This window comes from Patiria miniata, unplaced genomic scaffold, assembly GCF_015706575.1.
Source record: "Patiria miniata isolate m_02_andy unplaced genomic scaffold, ASM1570657v1 HiC_scaffold_24, whole genome shotgun sequence".
Lineage (NCBI taxonomy): Eukaryota > Metazoa > Echinodermata > Asteroidea > Valvatida > Asterinidae > Patiria > Patiria miniata.
In genome coordinates this window covers 10,835,647-10,855,628 of record NW_024037063.1, presented here as the reverse complement: position 1 = coordinate 10,855,628, position 19,982 = coordinate 10,835,647, and the positions used below count along the sequence as shown (strand labels likewise).

General features: G+C 40.4%; 1 protein-coding gene and 1 long non-coding RNA gene across 2 annotated transcripts; one reads left to right on the top strand and one right to left on the bottom strand.

Annotated features, from left to right (window-relative positions):
* Window positions 1-757: 757 nt before the first annotated feature.
* LOC119731516 (metabotropic glutamate receptor 3-like) lies at window positions 758-6,949 on the top strand. Its single transcript, XM_038204688.1, has 2 exons — window positions 758-3,057; window positions 5,362-6,949. Exons 1-2 carry the CDS (start codon window positions 985-987, stop codon window positions 5,911-5,913), a joined length of 2,625 nt encoding a protein of 874 aa, XP_038060616.1. The 5' UTR covers window positions 758-984; the 3' UTR covers window positions 5,914-6,949.
* A 10,148-nt stretch (window positions 6,950-17,097) lies between these two features.
* LOC119731581 lies at window positions 17,098-19,405 on the bottom strand. The gene is made up of 3 exons (XR_005271470.1): window positions 19,069-19,405; window positions 18,522-18,627; window positions 17,098-18,009 (listed from the first exon to the last, which is right to left on the bottom strand). It is a non-coding gene; the product is annotated as an uncharacterized LOC119731581 (long non-coding RNA).
* Between the last annotated feature and the right edge of the window lie 577 nt (window positions 19,406-19,982).

Here is a 19,982-nt window from a genome sequence, read left to right as displayed (position 1 = left end):
ATGACTGCATTTTCAGAATAAACAATCTTGCGCTGCGCGGGTTTGAATGAATATGGCACGGTTTCTAAATTCCATTCTTCAAAACAAAATCGTCAAGATTTAAACGCGTGTAGTGAGCATACCATATACACGCAGGCAGTTGGTGCAATTTGCCGAGCCCGGATTCCGATTAATCCCAGATATGTGGAATGTCACTTCACAATTCACGAAGATGTAGGCTACTCACGTAAAATGTCACAAGTATTGTATATCACTCGGTCATTTAAAGGGAGGTATCTTTTATGTAATGTCTCTTCATTTTTCACGGTACCAATTGCAATTAAATCGTCACAATGATTTTTTTAACTCTTCTTTTTTCTCTCTCTCTTTTTTTTTTTTGTAAAGGTTAGTCTTTGCACTTCAATGATCTTCATGTCCATGACGGAGAATTTATTTAGGAACTAGCCTATAAAGACTGTGTTTTTATTACCAGACAGAGACTTAAAAAAGATCGACAAATGTACTGGACTTCAAAATCACAGCTACTGGTATACGTACCATAATGCACGCCTACGTAATGTGTAGTATAGTAGTAGTATGCATCTTTCCAGTTGTACACTCACAGTGCCCCGTCCCCGCCCCGTCCGCCTCCCATTTGTTGTCCCACACTGTTGCCATGGCGATCGAGTAGCAACTCTCAGCTGCAAGATTCATTACATCAGCCGAACAATACATCTGTCTGATTATTGTCACACATTGTTTTCATTACACAGTGACGACGAATGCGAGAGGTCTTGCTTTTTGTCAAATGAAGGCACGCGTGGGCAAAAAGATAACAAAATTGATCGTATCTACCGCTGTGGTTTGACCAACCGACCTATTTCATCCATTTAGTCACGGTAAATTGAATTTGCAAACACTTAACTAACTACACGGAACATACGCCTCTATGGATGGACTTCATTTCAATTCGCCAACTGCTGTGGATTAGTCGATAGTACCACGATGGGGCGTAGCGGTTTGGTTCTTCTTGCTGTCTGCATTCAATTTACCTTTGGGGCTCACTTACCCCCCGAAGTCTGCTCCATTTATACCCAAACGGGAGATGTGTATATCGGTGGCGTATTCTCACTCCATGCAGATGATGAACCTGAGGGGAAGGAGAGAGGTGTACCTCAAGGATGTAAGACACGTCTACCTATCAGTTCTTTGCAGGTCGTTGAGGCCATGGTCTATGCGGTGAAGACAATCAACGACAATGACACTATCCTTCCTAATGTCACCCTGGGGTTCATGATCCATGATGATTGCTCTAGGGATGAGTATGCTATGTGGGGATCGCTGTCCCTCCTGATGGGTGCCCGGGCGGTCATTGAGGGAGCAAGCTGTAAGATCCCAGGAATGACGTCTGGGAACAAAGACCAATGTGTTGTGGGTCTGGTGGGCACGGGGAGAACATCCTCTAGTGAGACAGTTTCAAGCACAGCAGGGCTGTTTGAGAGGCCGCTAGTCTCTTATGGCGCCACGGGCCAAGAGCTCTTGGATGGGGAGGCGTTTCCGTACTACTTCAGCACCATTGCCTTTGACGAGTATAAGAATAAAGTCATCCTGGACATACTAGATTACTTCGAGTGGCAATATGTAGCCTTGGTATATGCAGCAGGCTATGATACGCTTGACATGATGGAGGACCTTAAGAACGCAGCCGTAGTTCGGCATGTGTGTATGCACATAAATGTAATGGTCAGTGAGGTTCCTACGGAGAAGGAATTAAACACAATGGTCAACCTGTTGCAAAATAATAAATATGCGAAAGTCGTTGTGCTGTTGGCCTCGTCTGCGGTAACTGTTAATGCTGTGTTTTCAGCTGCTCTGGAGGCAGACCCGCCTATGAACCTTACATGGATCGTGAGTACTGCGTCGGAAAATGTTCAGATCTTGCAGAGTCGCCTTGCGCAAGGCAGTCTATTCATCGAGTATGACACCCCAGAACTAAACGGGTTCGAGCGGTACTTCCGTTCCCTGACAAATGGAAACACCGAAAACCCATGGTTCAAAGAGTTCTGTGTGGATTTAGACAAATGCATGTCATCAAGCACAGAAGGATTCAGTAAAACAATACCGACCCTAGCTCCGACTATGGACGCAGTTTATGCGTTGGCTTATGCTCTGGATGAGACAATACGCCGTATGAACTGCAGTGGCATGATATCGAATTGTCTCACAAGTCATGGCGCCGAAACCGTTTTTGCAGGAATGCTGCGGGTTGTTTCTTTTCCAGGAACGAGGGGTGAATTTAGATTCAGTGAAGACATTAGATCCGTTTCAGGTCATTTTATCATCAAAAACATGCACGAGATTGACGGTACGTTCAGGATGGTAGAGGTTGGTTCGTGGAGCTCTGGTTCGTCCACACGTACGCGAAGGCTCATGAGCGTTACGCCACTGACCATTGATGAATCTTTGATTCAGTGGAACAGAGATTTGGGAGATAAGACTCCCAGGTCTACCTGTAAGGAGGAATGTGGGCCGGGGTATGTGGAAGAGGCGCTGGCGAAGAGATGCTGCTGGGGTTGTCGAGCATGTTACTCCGACGAAATCGTCAATGGGACCAATTGCATAAAGTGCCAGCAAGTACAGTGGCCCAATGATAACCAAACTGCATGTGTAGATCTTGTCCCGGTAACGGTCACCTGGTTAAATCCATCTTCCATTATGCTGGTCTCTCTGGTGTGTCTTGGCCTGCTTCTTTGCTCACTATCTGCGATCGGTATGATCAAATACCGACACCATCCATTGATCAAAGCCAGCAGCAGAGAGTTGAGTTGCGTCAACATCTTAGGTCTCGTCTTGGGTTACCTGGCCGTGTTACCTCTCCTCCATCCCCCAGGACCCCTGGTCTGCGGCACAGCTCAGGTCTTGTACGCCCTAGCCTTCACCATGATGTATGCTCCACTCCTGCTCAAAGTAAACCGTATCTACAGGATCTTTGAGAGCAGCGCTAAGTCTGCCAAATCTCCTAAATACACTGGACCTCGAGCCCAGCTGTTGATCGTTGCCCTGCTGGTTGCAGTTCAGGTAAGAGTATTTTCAAAATGCGATATGCGATATATATAGGGCCAATTCATTTGAATGAAAAAAAGGTTGCACTTGTGAAAACTTATAAAGAACATACACAGAAAATGACTGCATGTTTTTTTACTATATTATCCGCTTTTAATTGTGTTTTATCCTATTTAGCTTTCAAAACTGACTTAGGAAACTTAGGGAAATCAGGAGAGGGTGGGATTAAAAAAAATTGCCAAAAATGGCGATATTCTAATCAAATATTTTTTTGTAAAACATGCAGGAGCCTATTCAGTGATTATTGTGCAGGTATTACATGTTCACTTTTAACTGTTGTCGTTTTCATGAATCAGTTGAATTGAAAACAAAATCTAAATGATATAAAAGGGCATAGCCTGTGCCCTATTTCAACTAACTGCTCTTTTGTAAGAAGCTTTTGTACACAATGAGGACAACAGAAGTGAAAAATCGATAACCCTTTTATTTCATTAAAATATCAAAATGCGCCATCAAAGTTCTGTAACGTTTCTCTAAGATTTGATCGGTTTTATCGATATTTAAGTCCCTCTAGTACAAATAGGTTTTGGGTGGTTTTTTTTTTGGGGGGGGGGGGGCGTTGCCTCGCAGAGGGCCAGCCAAGTGTCCTCTTTGCGCTTGCCTGACCACCTGACTGACTCGCTGACTCGATCACTCACTGACTGTCACTTCAAGTGACCACGGGATACTTATCTCAACTAATTTCTCACCGTCCATGTCTCGGAGCAGCTTTATGACGCTTGCCTATTCATAATGTGATGTAGCACTACTCCATACACAATGTGCAAATTGTGTGGGCAATATTTCAAGTTTCCGTGCGATCGGCGGAGGTACAGTTTTTATTTTCATCGCGTCGCTACTTATACAGCCTATTCTTGAATTTATTTTCTTGCGTTCTGAGTCAATCTCCCGGACAGCTGTGTAGGCTTGCTTCTATCATATTGAAGTTCCCTAAAACGGCAAAAAGAAATCCAATTTTTTAAAACAACGTTTGATGCAACACACGGCAGATGTATATTAAAAATATTTCATCACATGATAATATTCTTCCAATATGCAGTATATGATACAATATAGGACATTTATGTTTCTCGTGGTCATGTACATATATGGGTATAAATTATATATATTAACAGCTTTTAGACAAATTGACAACATGCGTAGGTCGTTTCAAAAGCTGCCCGTTGTCAGTAAAATGCTTGTTAGCGATGTCATTTCAAGATAACCTGACTATCAATTCTGCCATAGCCTTGGGCGGCATAACAACAAGTACCAAGTCGATAAAACCTAATCACGTATGCAAAAGCTCATTAGTGGACCCATTAATATCTCTTACGGCTCATTACTAGCTTTAAAAGTGCATGGGTCTTCCAAGCTCGTTATGTTTTTCCATTGATGGGGGAGGTATAATCAAGATTTAATCATTTTCCAATGACCTATTTCAAGGTCAAAAAGAACGTCGTCCTGATGAACAATAATTCACTGAGTACACATTATTTTGATTACTCAGCAACAGCGGCACATCTTTGAACAATTAGTACGGTACTTTTTGTCATCATGGACGTATATTTTTTTATCACATGACAATATCCAAAAGTATCCAGTGGTGTTTATCTTAATTAAATATCAAAAATACCACATTACACTGACAACAGCATTCACTCAAATAACTGTATTTGAATATCCAATATGATACTTTCATGTTGTCCTCACTGATTTATTCTGGTTTCCGAAGCTAAACATTCTACGTCTTTCAATATTTTAGGTCAGGTAGGCGCCATAGCACGAGAAACTACTTTTGATGTTTTCGGAAAAGCCCATGCTTTTCCGAAAATATCAAAAGTTCGCTGAATACGTTTCGTTGACGCTCGAAATATGTTCGCGAAAGCTCAGGTATTTCCGGTTGTCTAACAAATTCCTGTTGAAATTGTATCAGAAATTCAATGTTGATGTCGTGCCAAAAGTGTATGAAGGTGGGCTTTGCTGCGTCATGTTCTATTTGTTAATGTGATGGTATATCTAACCAATAATACGATTTTGTAAGGATGAGTGTGACAGCGGGCGACAAAGCCGACACTCCAAAATTGAAACAAAATTAGTTTGGACACGATGTCTAGTGTATATAGGCCTATAAAACTTGTGATTTGGAATAAGAAAAGAGAACTGACTGAGACCATATACAGCCTTGTTCCCGTTTTGTTTCCAATAAACCTTGAAATTTGGGTTCTAACTGGGCAATTTTAAATTTTAATCCTTTGTTATTTTACCTTTGGCATGCAGGCAATGCTGATACTTATTACTGCCGTAGCCATACCTACGACGTGGACCTCGGTCCGGAAGTTGTTCCCCACGCCAACTACCAACCAGCCCCGGACCCTGGAGAATTTCTGCCGATTGGATCTTGGTTTCCTAGTTGCGAGTTCCTACAACGTCCTTCTCTCCCTAGCCTGTTGTTTTTACGCCTTTAAGGCCCGCAACGTGCCTGGCAACTACAACGAGGCGAAGTTCTACGCCGCTAGTGTATACACCACACTGGTGCTGTCCTTATCGGCTTTGCCTGTGTACTTCAACGCAGAGACAGCTGTGGCCTTAGCCGTGTCTGTCAGTCTAGTCCCTATCATGGACGGCTACGTCACTTTGTTTTGCATATACCTGACCAAGCTGTACGCAGTTATCTTCAAGAAGGCGGGCGATGATGATGGTCAGCCAAACGAAAAGGCTACGGTTCGTGGAGGTTCGTTACAGCTCAAGAATCGCACAGCTTTTGTCTCTGATGGGAATGCCACCAAAGTGCACCCATCGACATCATATGGAGAAAAATCCACCTACTAAACCCTGAACAAGACCGGTTTTTTAAACAAGATACCAAAACTACTGAGATTTGTTACTTCACCGATGATGTGTTCTGGACGAGCTCCACCATCCGTTACCCGGCCCCTCCCTCTTCTTCCCAAATAATGAAAACTCACAGTGACATTCATCTCACCAGACGTTTTACAGTAAAATTCATTTAATCGAATAGATCGATTTTCCTGTTTCAGAGTATTTCAATCGAAAATTAGAGTGACCTTCACTCTTGATCGTCTAGTCACCAAGTTCACTGTTTGGCAATTGGAGAGAATACCCTCCCTGCGTCCCACCTTTACCCAATTCTGTAATAATTATGTACACAACCTTGTTAATAAACTTATTTTTGTTAATTAAAGCTCTGCATATATAACGATCATCAAAGTAATCTATACCCACACTGGAAAGAATATTTTGAATTACAAGCATCACATAGTTGCGTACCAAGGAAATTATAGTTATTTTACCTCTACGCGTACTCCGGAAACAAACATTGTAAATAATCGCTTCCGACAACGATATAGTTACAGTTTGTGTAATTCGTCGCCTCATCCAGAGAACTAAGGCGATCCAAACTCATTTCACGCGTCATGTTTTTTTTCTTCATATACAACGATCTTTGTGCTAACTTTGCTGTTGAACATATTTTGTTTTAGATTACATGTATATTTGTTGTTCATGTGCTAGTACTGGTGGTATCATGCAGTTTGTAAACACTAAAAGGACGGTTAACTTGTGTTTGCCTATCAGGTTCAATTGTGGAAAAAGGTTGAATTCCCCTCCTTTAAACCTAAATGAATTTGCCAACTATTTTTTTTCAAATACCAGAAATAGACCTTATGCATGGCAGCCATCTTAGAGGGCAATAGCTTTGTTTTAATGAAACATCCAGGAGTGAACCCTTTGTGCATTCATTGTTACTGAATTAAGATCACAAAACAAATGCCCTCTAAGATGACCGCTACGCACAAAGTCTATTACGCGACATAACAGAAAAATCCACGGAATAGCTTCGAGTAAAATTTGACTTAAAAGATCGATATCGATAATATCGATAACATCGTTTTAAAATGTTATCAGGGGAATGAAGTTGGATCACGAAGATGCAGACCTAGAACACAGCAGGCGAGAAATCGAGCTACTCGGTGGACCGTTTTTATCATATTAACAACTACTTAGTTGTTGTAGGCCTATCAACTCCTTTGAAATTTGTATTTCTTTTAAAACATCTTTCTTACTGCTTGGTAAAACATAAAACCCTATAAGACGTGCAGGAATGTACCGTCTTCCATAACCAGCAAATAATAATAATAAATAATAATAATTAACACTTATATAGCGCCCGGATCCATAATATGCTCTTAGGCGCTGTACACATTAAAAAGATTTAAAAAATTACAGCATAAATATGTTTAAGTACAGCATAAATATGTTTAAATACAAACATGTAAGCTGTAACTGATCATACATTGTACTCCAGGGTACTTCGCTTACATTTATTGTATAGATTAGACTCTGAAAATATATCGTTCATTAATATCAAAGTTATCCACATGTACTTGAATATATATCGTGTATTTTTCTGAAGAATTAAATTATTATGGTGTTCATAACAATTGTTGGAATATGATAACAAAAAGGGACATAACGAAATGTCACATTGTAATTCATTAACAAAAATGATAGGCCCCCTATATATTGAACAGTTGAGAGCGCTAGTGGCAGGAGAACAGTTTTGAAAGTTTAGGGGCGGGGCAGGACGGTGTGGGGGTGGGCAAAGTACCGCCGGTGCCGGCCGGCCGTTTCAAATTCCGCACTAGGCCGTTTTCAATTGCCATTTCCTATGTTGTTCTTTTCGGGTAATGTTACATCCTGCGCCCCTACCCCCGCGGGGCCTCGGCTCTGCCGCTTATAACTGCAATGACTATCCTCCTGATGATTGAAAGTGATTTTTTTTTTCGACTGATATTTCCAGAGACAGTAGACTACATAACTTATTTTATCTTAAAGGGCCTAGTAAGAGTAAATATTTTGGGATCCGCATAGAGTGCCCCCCCCCCCTCCGGCCGGAAAAGGTGGAGGGCCCACTGCCGCACCATCTCTCCCCCCCCCCCCCGACCCAACAAACAACATTTCCCCCCAATTTCCAGGAAACCGTAAGTGCTGCAAATTCTAAAGGGGGACCTCTTTAGAGGGCCTCTAAGGGTGCTTTTTTCTTATCAATTTAAATATAAACATTTCATAATGCCGTGTGGTTAATTCAGAAGCGTCCAAATTATGGTCATCTGGATTCTGCTTATATTTAATAGCTCAAGCAAATGCTTTAAAAAAGACACCTCCTTGGCAAAAACGGATTTTAAATAAATTTTTTGAGGGGGGGGGCACTTTAGTCTGAGTATCACCCGTTATTCACGTAGCTAAGTGTTAAGTCAAAGCATGCAGATTAATGCAATTTTCGCCTCGGCCAATCGGAGTCGACTTTATTCTATCGTGACATCGTTTCATTCCCAAATCAGGGCTAAACGCGTGATTGGTCCATTCGAATGCAGCGGTTTTTGTAATACAACAACTGGCGTGTTTTTTTTGCTGTGTCTAGGCAACCTCGTCCCCAGGGTGTCGAGCAGTACGCGCCCACCACTAGCTGCTCTCTCACCCTGGTATTGGATCATTTGCATGTGCAAGATTTTTGAACACGTATGCAAATGAGGAATAGTCTGGCGCCTGCCTGTGCGTTACGTGGCGAGCATGGCGTGAGTTACGAAAACACGATTTTATTTTAATTTAACTGTTTTGATCTTATCGAAACAACATGCAGTATCATATTTCACATTAATATTAGCAAATTGGAAAGGGAATAGGAATTAGTATTTTCGAGAGGCGTGGACGAATATGATCGCGAAAACACGTTCTGCACGTTGTGAATAATAGCACCAAGTACACGATAAGAATCCAATACTAGCCAATTGTGGTATCGAAACAGGACACGAGAAGAAAGTTGCCTATCCATGGCTTTCTATTAGAAACGTGATTGGAAATAAAGTGAGCACTGGGGACGAGGTTGGTGTCTAGGGTATGTTTTTTATTGATGTCTATGACGCGACAACGGCGAATGACCGAAGACACTATATAGAAAGCGCCGCTTATCGGTCAAAATCTAGATGTGCAAATGCAGTTGTCTTCAGTGGCGTCGCCAAGGGGGGGCCAGGGGGGCACGTGCCCCCCCTGGAAAACCTAGTGCCCCCCCCCCCCGAGTGCCCCCCCCCCCATCAAATGCTGGTGCCCCCCTATCCTCTGCAAAATTCTGCGCGTTGTTAAAATCATTACCTCAAAAATAGCAATTTCTGGAGATATCTTCAGATCGAATTTAGCATCAAATGTGGCACCATTTTGCATCTAGCCCATCCTCCGTATGCGAAAATTTTCCAAAGGGGAGGGGGGCACCCCCTCCCCTTAGACCCCTCCCCCAGGACGGCGATCCGTATCCACCTAAGTGCCCCCCCCCCCCATCAAATGCTGGTGCCCCCCCCCCCCCCCTGTGCCCCCCAGACTGAAAAGTCTGGTGACGCCACTGGTTGTCTTGCATAATTAATCAGCGAACCTGTTAAAATGTAATAGACCAAGGCTTTCGCCATGGTCTACTGCGTAGACCTAGGGACACCTGGGGGCCCACTGGGAATTTGTGGGGGCACGTGACACCCCCCCCCCCCCCCCGGCTACTTGCGCTCTTGACAGTTGATTTTATGAGTTTAAGACGGCTTAAAAATATCAATTGTCAGCCTTGTATAAATATTGAATGAATTAATTAGGCAAATAATGGACGGGAGCCAAATCCAGCGCATCTTGGGCCATTTCAAGTCAACCCTGCAGCAGTGTTGTTCTGTAGAGTGCTCCACACCCGACAGTAATTAGCGACACTAATTCCATCAGTGGCAGAGGTCAGCTAGTGGGATTGATGAGTTGTGGACGCGGCACCGTCAGAGACAGACTTAATTGCAGATCGGACCTGAGTAAGCAATCGTCAGGGACAAAACCATTAATGCTCGTCACAACCGATATCACTATTCTGAAAGATCACGGCTAAGCAAACAACCCTTGTTCTAAATTTGTATAATTCATATAGGCCTATGCTTATTTACCACGCGTCCGTCAAGGCTATTTCCATTTAAATTCTCCATTATGCCATAAACTTCAAACATAAAATTTCAATCATATTTATCTTTCGTCAATCTAATTTACTGTTGCAGCGAGCTCTTTCATGCAAGATTATAGGCCTTAATTACAAAATAATATCCAATGCAGTGGACAACACCATCTCTAAAGGGCGCTAATAAGGTGGTGCGGCCAGTGATTTTTTCCACAGGCGGGATGCGCCAAAGTCTAGTCACGCATAATTCAGTTTTCCTTTGAATCGTTGCAAGACATACTGGACCGATCGAAACTATTAAATTATTCATGACTTTGGAGCATCCATCCTATAAGAAATTCGCGTGCGGCCAGAGCCGTATAGAGGGGGTGTACCATAAAGAATACCATAAAAAATACTTTCTTAGGCGAACGATTTTCAGTGAAATTACCTGTTGTTATCATTATAGAGAGTTACGACAACTTCGCGTTAGAAGCCATTTTGGTTCCGACTCGTAACGTGCACCGTTCTTTCTAGAGCTATATTAAAGTAATTACTAGAGCGCTAATAGTTAGTGCTTATACCACACTACTGCATGTGTATTTACACACGTACGAAACGACCAATCGTTCAACTTTGACAAACCAAAGGTAAAGTTTAGGACCCCAGCCGTTCCATAAAAGAAAACGAAAAGACACCTTTTGTTTCAGGACTGAATTGATTAGTTGGCGATGATAATGTAGTAAATCCCACGATGGGGGACAACTTGGTGTTGTCAGCTTGCGCTGAATCAACGGTGAGGGATGTGAATCCCGGGTCAGGGAGCAGTAGGCCTTGTCCAAAAAATATAACACGCCAACTCTTGGTTGTAACTTGCTGTCTTGGTTTTATTGTTTGTTGACTACGAAAGAAAACCCCGTGAGCCCTTTTTCTTACGCCATTCTAGGGACGCTGAAAGAGGCCGTATTACTTAACAACTTATGTATCTATGGGCCATTTCCATGCGAGTAAATCTACATTATCCCTTGATTTCAACTAAGTCTTATTACAAAATTGTTGTCTTAACTCAATTCACATAGGGTTATCACCAAAAGATGAATTATACATCAAATAATGGTTACAAACATAGGATGATCCAGAACTAGTTCTTGTTTGGCGGAAGGCGACTACCGCACCCGAGGTGATGTGCGCGCTGTAAACAATTCGCCTTAAAGCAGCAGTTTAGATCTTAGTTTAAAGGTACTACATGTATATTCATAATCCATTTCCCCACAATAACTACAGGAAATTTCACTGAAAATTGTCCGCCTCGGAAAGTAAGAACTAAGTAGTAATATAGGTTTTCCCGGCCAATTTCAACAAGTTTTCATTCAATTTAACGCCTGGCTCATTCGATTTAGATTGAAATTGATTGAAAAATCATGCAGATCGGCATTCGACAATCAAAAAGAATCCTTCAATTTCACTTTCCAAGCATTCTATCGCCTTTTAGCATCACTCGTCCCTATCAAAGATGCATTCATATTGTGATGAATCATCAACTATACGTTTTATACATTAACATGAACTGTATAGTGACTTTTCTTTAGTGCCCAGTCACTCATACTAGAACATCAGCATTTAATTGGCCAGCGCTGTTAGTGGGCGTGGCTTAAGTCATCTACTGAGCAATACTGCATTTTCATTGGTTGAGGCACCCTGTGTACTTTACTAATGAGGGGCATTTATTGTATGTGAATGTGTATGACCATGTTGGCCTTATAAAGGCACAGTTCGAGAGAATAAATCTCACTTCTTCGCTTGGTGGGACTAAAGAAGTCAAAGAAGTCTCCTGTCTCTGTTTTATTGTCTAATTGTCACTAATTAGGGTGTAAGTCTTCCCACTTGAGCCACTTGAGCCACTTGAGCCACTAAAGCCACTGGTCAGCCACCCTGAGCCACCGGTCAGCCACCCAGAGCCACCGGTCAACCACCCAAACCACAGGTTAATCCACCCAATCCCCAAATCCCAAACACTAGTTGAGTTAGCGCTTTCCCCTGGTGGAGCAGATTTGGGAGTGCTGTTCGTCACTTGGTGCTGTGGCCTCCAACCGCAGGTGCTTCAACTCCATCGGGACTGGGCCAGAGAGGCAAGGGACCGACTAGGCGACGCACGTTACAATATTAAAAGTATCGCGTTGTTCATTCAATTTCGTCTTAACCATTAGTAAGGGGTTGATCGGGCATTCGTTTTCATTAATAGGCAAACATGTTTCACATTTTGTCAAACATCTTTTAAGACTTAATACGTGTCCGTATTCCTTAGCGTAAATCATATTTGATGACTTCAAACCGTACATTGACTTTCTTTCTTAATTAAAGGGTATGTGCAAGGAATTTTTCTCATGAATTCTTTTTGCGCAACTCTGTGAAATGTAAGAAAACTACACATTTGACAACACTTTTTGGATTAATTTTTTTGCAAATGTCCACTTCTTCAAACATTTAAAAAATTTCCATGTTTTTCCGGACTAATGCTGTTACTGTGATGTCATTTCAGGAAGACACTGTTCAGTTTAGGGTTTTTCTTTCAAATTATTCATCCAAAATTTGCTAATTGAAAACATTTGTGGGAAAGGGTTGGTAATTGGCTTACTGCCATGTACTGACACATCATATAATCACCAAATTAAAGAAGTTTACGACAGCCAAATATCCAACATTCTAGCAACTTTTTGTGCTGAAATAGCCGTGTTTTCTAATGAATATGAAACTTTGCATTAGCATAAAAACGGAGAAGGCACCAAAAACACCCATCAAAATGGAAAATAAAACTTGCAAATAAGGTTGAGTGTGACGCAAAGATGTATTTTTAAGGTTTGCATTGAAATCTTTGCATGGGCCCAGTGAATATGGTAAGTGTTTGGTCAGACATACGCAAGAAAACATTTAAGAAATAACGTAAGAGAAGTGTTCCCGACTGTAGGTACAACCATTGCCAAACATACGTGTCCCGATGTCTTACACGTCAAGAAATCGTCAACGTAAAAAAGCCACTTGATCAAACGTTTAAACAAGTAGAAAAGATCAACAGTGAAAAAGAAATTATCTTAGTCCCTTTCAATTCATTATTTCGTTGCATCTTGTTTCCCTCGTATCAGTTGATTTGTAACATTGTAAATTTTACAGTCATCAAGATTTGGGGGGAGGGGGAAATGAACCTCGGAGAAAAATAGGGGGAAAAATGATTAAAAAATCTTACTAATTTAAATGACCAAACGATGAAAGCGATTGCCCATAAACAAATAAGAAACGAAAAGCATGGTTATACGTTATAAGCGCACAGATGTTCGCTAATTTGAATGCGTCAACCGTCAAAAGGTTGCAAAGACTTAATTTAAGACTGCTACAAGTTAAGTCTTGAATGCACCAAAACGAAATAGGCTGCCCGAAAACGAAAACAAACATTCACAGCAAAATCTTGGCTGCCTAAAAATGAAATTGAATGAACCCCAAATGAAAAAGAAACTGCAATTGGACCACATGTGCAAAACTCACGCGAAATTGAATGGCAGATAATGAAACTGATAAGAAAAATTCGGAAATTCGCCGGGAAAACCTATAATACTGACAAATGAAAATCCCATTGTTATTACGTCAGCCGTCTCCACCTTGCGTGTGTTCAAAGCCCATACTGTCGTACGGCGCGGATCGGAGCACGTATTATTACACGAAACAGTCGTTGATAAAGCGCAACTTGTTGTTTTTTTTTCGATCGATCAACGACGGTGACGTCACGTCAGAGCCCTCATTCGGCAAGTCGGTGCAAGGATTGAGCTTCACGGCGAACACATTGAGCTTTAAGTTTTCAGACTATTTTGCTGTTTTTCTTCAAAAATGTCGTTGTTTGGGAACAATGTAAGGGGTCTGATGGAATGTCATGAATGTGTAAATCAATCCAGGGTAACTGTCTCTCTCATTTGTATTCTCTTTACCGGGTTTTTTTTTTTGGGGGGGGGTCTTTTTGTCTTCGCGTGGGTATGTGACTATGCTACTGTGAAGCCGTCACCAAAGTATGCCAAATCGGTGGAGCGTTGGGGTGGAGGGGTACCCGTATTCAACGCTCCACTCAGCTCGGCTACGAACAAACTTTGGTAAATATGCTAACACTTTTAAGTTAACATGGACAGATATAGCTTTATAGTGTCCCTGCGTATTTCCATAAACTGTTACGGTTTCTTCTGAATGTTGTTTCTTGCTGTTAAGTCCAACAAAATGCTAAATTTGTTGTCATGCGGACACTGGTGTACAGGATCAGGATCAGCCAGGGTTACTTCTGAAATCAGAAGGCTTATTTATTTATTTATTTATTTATTCCATTTCTTTACCCAGGGTATACCCAAACAGTTTAAAACAGGTGGGGCCCTGCATACAATAAATAATGACTACAAACATGTATAATTATACAATACATCACAAATACAATAAAATTCAATACAGTGAGATAAAACCTGATTTGAATAATGCATAGGTGTTAAGCAAATATTATAAATACAATATATTTTAAAACTATTATAACTACATGTACAGTATGAATGCTTTACTATACAGTTGATTCAGTGAACACGAAAAATTTGGATCTATCTTGTAACATCAAGGAAAGAAAAAAAATATTGCTGTAACTATATTCGCTGATTACGGGAGGGGCGACAACCCCGCGAAAACCCTTTTGGGAGAAAACACGGGGAAATTCCCATCCGGCTCCTTATTATCTTCTTATCATGGCAACCAAGTTTTAACTCCGTAGATCAGCACATATCTAGATTTGTTTCATCAGAGAAGACAGCGGCAAATACACAAATAATTATTTGCAGAAATATTAAGGCTATAAGGCTTCTCTCCGTCAGCCTTCTGAGAGCCTTCAAATTCGGGGGTCAGCACTCTATGGCTTTTGGACATGCCCTTTGATAGACGAAATACCTTTGTCTGAAATTCCACCAAAAAAGTTGAGCTGAATCATCCATAACTCTGAAAAGTTTTCCCACAATTGACATTTGGATCATGGAACAATTTTTTGGGTGGAAAATCTGAGTTTTTACTCACCAGCCTTGCGTTGCCGATCCGACGAATACAGCGGTACAGTTCATGTGTGTTTTACTTCGGAAGCTTGAATTGCCTTTCGCGATACCGCGTTACCGTAATAATTTATCACCGAAATCCGGAATTCAAAGATAATTCCTTCCTCGATACCGCGTTACCGTGATAATTTGTCACAGAAATCCAAAATTCAACAATAATTTCTTCCTCGATACCGCGTTACCGTGATAATTTATCACAGAAATCCGGAATTCGAAGATAATCCCTTCCTCGATACCGCGTTACCGTGATAATTTGTCGCAGAAATCCGGAATTCAACGATAATCCCTTCATCGATACCGCGTTACCGTGATAATTTATCACAGAAATCCGGAATTCAAAGATAATCCCTTCCTCGATACCGCGTTACCGTGATAATTTATCACAGAAATCCGGAATTCAAAGATAATCCCTTCCTCGATACCGCGTTACTGTGAAAATTTAGAAATCCGGAATTCGCAGATTTTGTTGTCCAAGGTCACATTTTAGGATAGGTGGTTGGCTGCTTAAATTCTAGTTAATTTTGGAAAATATTTGTATTGAAGACTTAAATTAAAATGCACCATTTGAAACTCAAAATATGAAACGGCCTAAATTTGATGTGATGAACTTTATGATAGGATCGAGTATTCATATACTTTGGAATCATTGTGCCAGTGCTCATCTCATTTTCGAGGAAAGAGGAATTTACCACCCTAGCGATGGTAATTAGCACCAAACCACAGCGCAGTGACAACATCTTGTTTTACGTCTAGACAAGTAAAGATGCACTTGTAACGCAGTATCGAGGAATCGATATCTTTGAATTCCGGATTTCTATGATAAATTATCACAGTAACGCGGTATCGAGGAAGGGGTTATCTTTGAATTCCAGATTTCTGTGATAAATTATCACGGTAACGCGGTATCGAGGAAGAAATTATCGTTGTATTCCGGATTTCTGTGATTAATTAACACGGTAACGCGGTATCGAGGAATAGCTATCTTTGAATTCCAGATTTCTGTGATAAAATTATCACGGTAACGCGGTATCAAGGAATATGTATTTTTGAATTCCGGATTTCTGTGATAACTTATCACGGTAACGCGGTATCGAGGAAGGAATTATCTTTGAATTCCGGATTTCTGTGATAAATTATCACGGTAACGCGGTAGGCAATTCAAGCTTCCGTACGAAACTGATCTGATTGTTTGCGTACAGTCACCATTGGAGTGCCCTGGATATGCAGGGACAGGATAGGATGCGCATAGTTCACCGAAGTTCATGTTGTTTTGTCCTGGTATATGGATTCATTCCCATGCATTGTGTATTTCCTCAAAGTCCCTGTCAAAGCGGTCATTACGCCAGGCCTGACTTGTAGACAAGATACAAGTGTACAGTACACTTTTTGTTTGGGGGTTGATTGTGTGGGTGTGATGTGTGTGGATGGGGGGGGGGCTAAATATAAAAGTCATAACTCAACATTAGACCTTAGACAATAACTAGACAATAGCTGGACAATTTTGAGTGCTAGTTCTATGTTGGTTTGTTCTAAAATGAAGCCCATTTTAACAATGTGTGTAACCTTAATTGCCCATTACACATAATTGGTTTTTATGTTCTGAATCAGCTAAGTAAAAGAAAATGGCAACAAAACGCAACGAGAATATACGAAAAAAACTTTCGTTCAGTATATGTAAACCCTGTGTTTAGGTTTAGAACACCTAAATAAACACTAATCTGTGACAGTTTTTAAACATGTGACGCAGTTTATCCAATGAACATGTTTAATTTGAAAACATATTTGGTGTTTAAAATCAGCACACTGACGGTGATAAATCTTTAAACGGAACAGTGTTGAAAATATATACACCAAAGGTGTTTAACATTTAAATACTACTGACGTTTAAAAAGTAAACACACAGCAAAAAGAAAACACGTCAATCTGTTGTAATTTTAAACATGATTGTGACACGTTTATTGCCTGTGACAGATTTTCAACATGTGACGCCATTTATTATTATTTTCAAGTGTTTATATTCACAGTGTGTGTTTAGTTTTCGAATAGTATTCAAAATTGCAAGTAAAACTTCAGTCACAATATTAACAACATTGAAATAAACGCATTTAGGGCACTTCACAAAGCTGTCTTCATTTTCACCTATAGGATTCAGTGTGGTGAAAGGCCTATTGAGTTCTATCGAATCATGAAATGGACACAATAAAATACAAATGTATTTTATGGTCACCCCTAGAGAATATTTTACATCACGACAGCAAAAATAATGTGACATTCATGTGAATATACTACCATGCCTATCAGTATGTTTCCAACAATCCTATTTTTAAGACCCCAACATTTTAAGGCCAATTACAACTTATACAAGTATCAAAACAAAGAAACAAAAACATTAACACAAAAGGGTGAATATAATGTAAAAAGGGTTAAAAACAATTAGTTTCCAATTCAATGAGACTTAGAAGTAAAACTGCAAATGAATTATACTTGTTTTTTAAAACCTATGAAGGTTTGCGTTATGATTTGAAGTGGTAAAATAAGTATTGATCTTTAGCTGAGATTTTAACAATGTATCCAATTAATTTATACACAAATACCTTGTAGTGAACACCATGAATTTGCTGGAATCTGCCAGGAAAACTTTTCTCTGATTATGAATTTTTTTAAAGAACTCAAAGCACGTGAAAATACTTTGGATAATCCAAATCAAAAGCATAGTACCCCGAAGCTGGAGAAGAAGTGCATCATTGTACGTGTTGTAGTTTGAGACTTTCTTGATGGTGTCTCCACATGTAATGTAAACTGTAGTTTTGATGCAGATACTCTGTCTGGTTCAGCAGCATTCTGCGGACATAAACAAGATTTCTGAGTGAGCCATGCAAAAACTAAAACCATGCTCACAGTAAAAAAAAAAATGGAGACCCTAAAATGACAAGTCATTAAGAAAGTTTACTCCGGGAAAAATATGAAAACTGATTACAAATTGGGTTCAAAAGTAAATTGCACAATTGTCGGCCTTTTTGGGACTCACGTCAATATTAACCTTTGTTATCAGAGATAATGTGCACAAAGACTGTAAAGTTACAGCTTGAGCTTGATCATGGATCAAATATTAAAAATAAAATCTGAAGAAAATAGGCAAGCTTTTCACAGTTTCGTACCAATAACTTTGCAGTCATGTAGGTATTTACGGAGACTTTGTATTTAAAATTACTTTTTCGTTAAATAATGTTTTACTGCCAGAGTAAATTTACAGTGGAAGTTGAAAGGTTCTTATGCAAGATAGAATCTCAGCCAAACATCATCATTCAATGAAATTGAAGATTTGAATAATATATTTTGCAATATAAAATTACCTCATGAACAGTTCAGTCTCCTCGTCTTCGTACCTTCGCCACGTTCAAACTTGGTGTTCTGCTGAACGTACATGTATGCAATTACATCGAGCGTCTACAGAGGACCCTATATTCAAAACATAACACATGTTCTGTAAAATGAATGGTTAAATCACGATTTCAAAAAAAATTCACTTCGCTGAATTTTCCAAGATTACAAAAATGTTGACACTGCGTGGTTGCAATTGTTACTCGCCCCATAGGCTTATAGCCTCATATTAAGTTTACACTCAACATAGACCATTCCCATAATGTGGCTCAAATACAGAACTTCCTTCATAAAATTGTGAGCTGCACAGCAGTTATACTGTATTACAGCATCGTCATCCAAGAAAAATAATATGAGGAAATCAAAATCAGGGTTGTTTTTTCCCCTTCATATTCATGTTCTATCACACGATCCTTTTGCCAAGAATTGCTCTCACTAATTAATCTCAACTCATATTTCTAAATCTATCATTGTATATCGGGATTAATTAAATCAAACAACACAAAAGACAAAACTTACCACCTGCTGGGAAGCTTCCAGAACTGGTTCAAACTACAACCGTCGTATTGCATGCACAGAATACGTTGCATCTGAGTACTCTTGCTGACTTGGCAATATGCATACGAAACTTGACCTCTAGCCTAGGTCATGACCAACTGTCAGTACGTTCTGTGAGACTACATCATACATGTATATTGTTTCATTACCCGATGCAAATTTTGTTACCACGAATGACGATACTAATTCTCGCCATTACATTATTCTATTAGTGTGCCCAGATTATTGTCAGAAAAATGGCGGTTGTCTTTGTGCCGCGTAATTAACTGGCCCGATTATGCCAGCACGCAATCAGATTAATCCTATTGGTTAAGACCTAACATCACGTGGTCAAATTTAAACAACACAAAGACATGCTAACAGACAACAAAAAGACATGCTAACAGACAACAAATTACCAATATCACTAAGGAAGAGACTATTCAATCAGTGTGTGCTATCCACTATGACTTATGGATCAGAAACTTGGTCATTAACTAAAGAACTTGAACAGAAACTCACAACAGCACATGCAGAGAGCTATGGAAAGACAGATGCTTCACTTATCCCTACGAGATAGAGTAAAACATGAAGTAATTCGGCAGAAAACTGGGGTGAAAGATGTCATAGAGAAAGCCAGCGAAGCAAAATGGAGATGGGCAGGGCATGTAGCAAGAATTCAGGATAATAGATGGACATGCAGATTAACAGATTGGCAACCACGAATGGGAAAGCGAAGGAGAGGAAGACCAAAGAAAAGATGGAGGGATGATATAACTACATATATGGGAACAGCGACTTGGACTAGGACAGCCAGAAACAGAAGTGATGGGAAACGTCATGAGGAGGGCTTCATTCGACAGCGGATGGACGTAGCCTGATAGATAGATAGATAG

Excerpts from the sequence above, each read along its gene's own strand:
- LOC119731516 (XM_038204688.1), top strand. The coding sequence starts at position 985 with ATGGGGCGTAGCGGTTTGGTTCTTCTTGCTGTCTGCATTCAATTTACC. Across the intron at positions 3,058-5,361 it reads CCCTGCTGGTTGCAGTTCAG|GCAATGCTGATACTTATTAC; the intron begins GTAAGAGTATTT and ends TTTGGCATGCAG.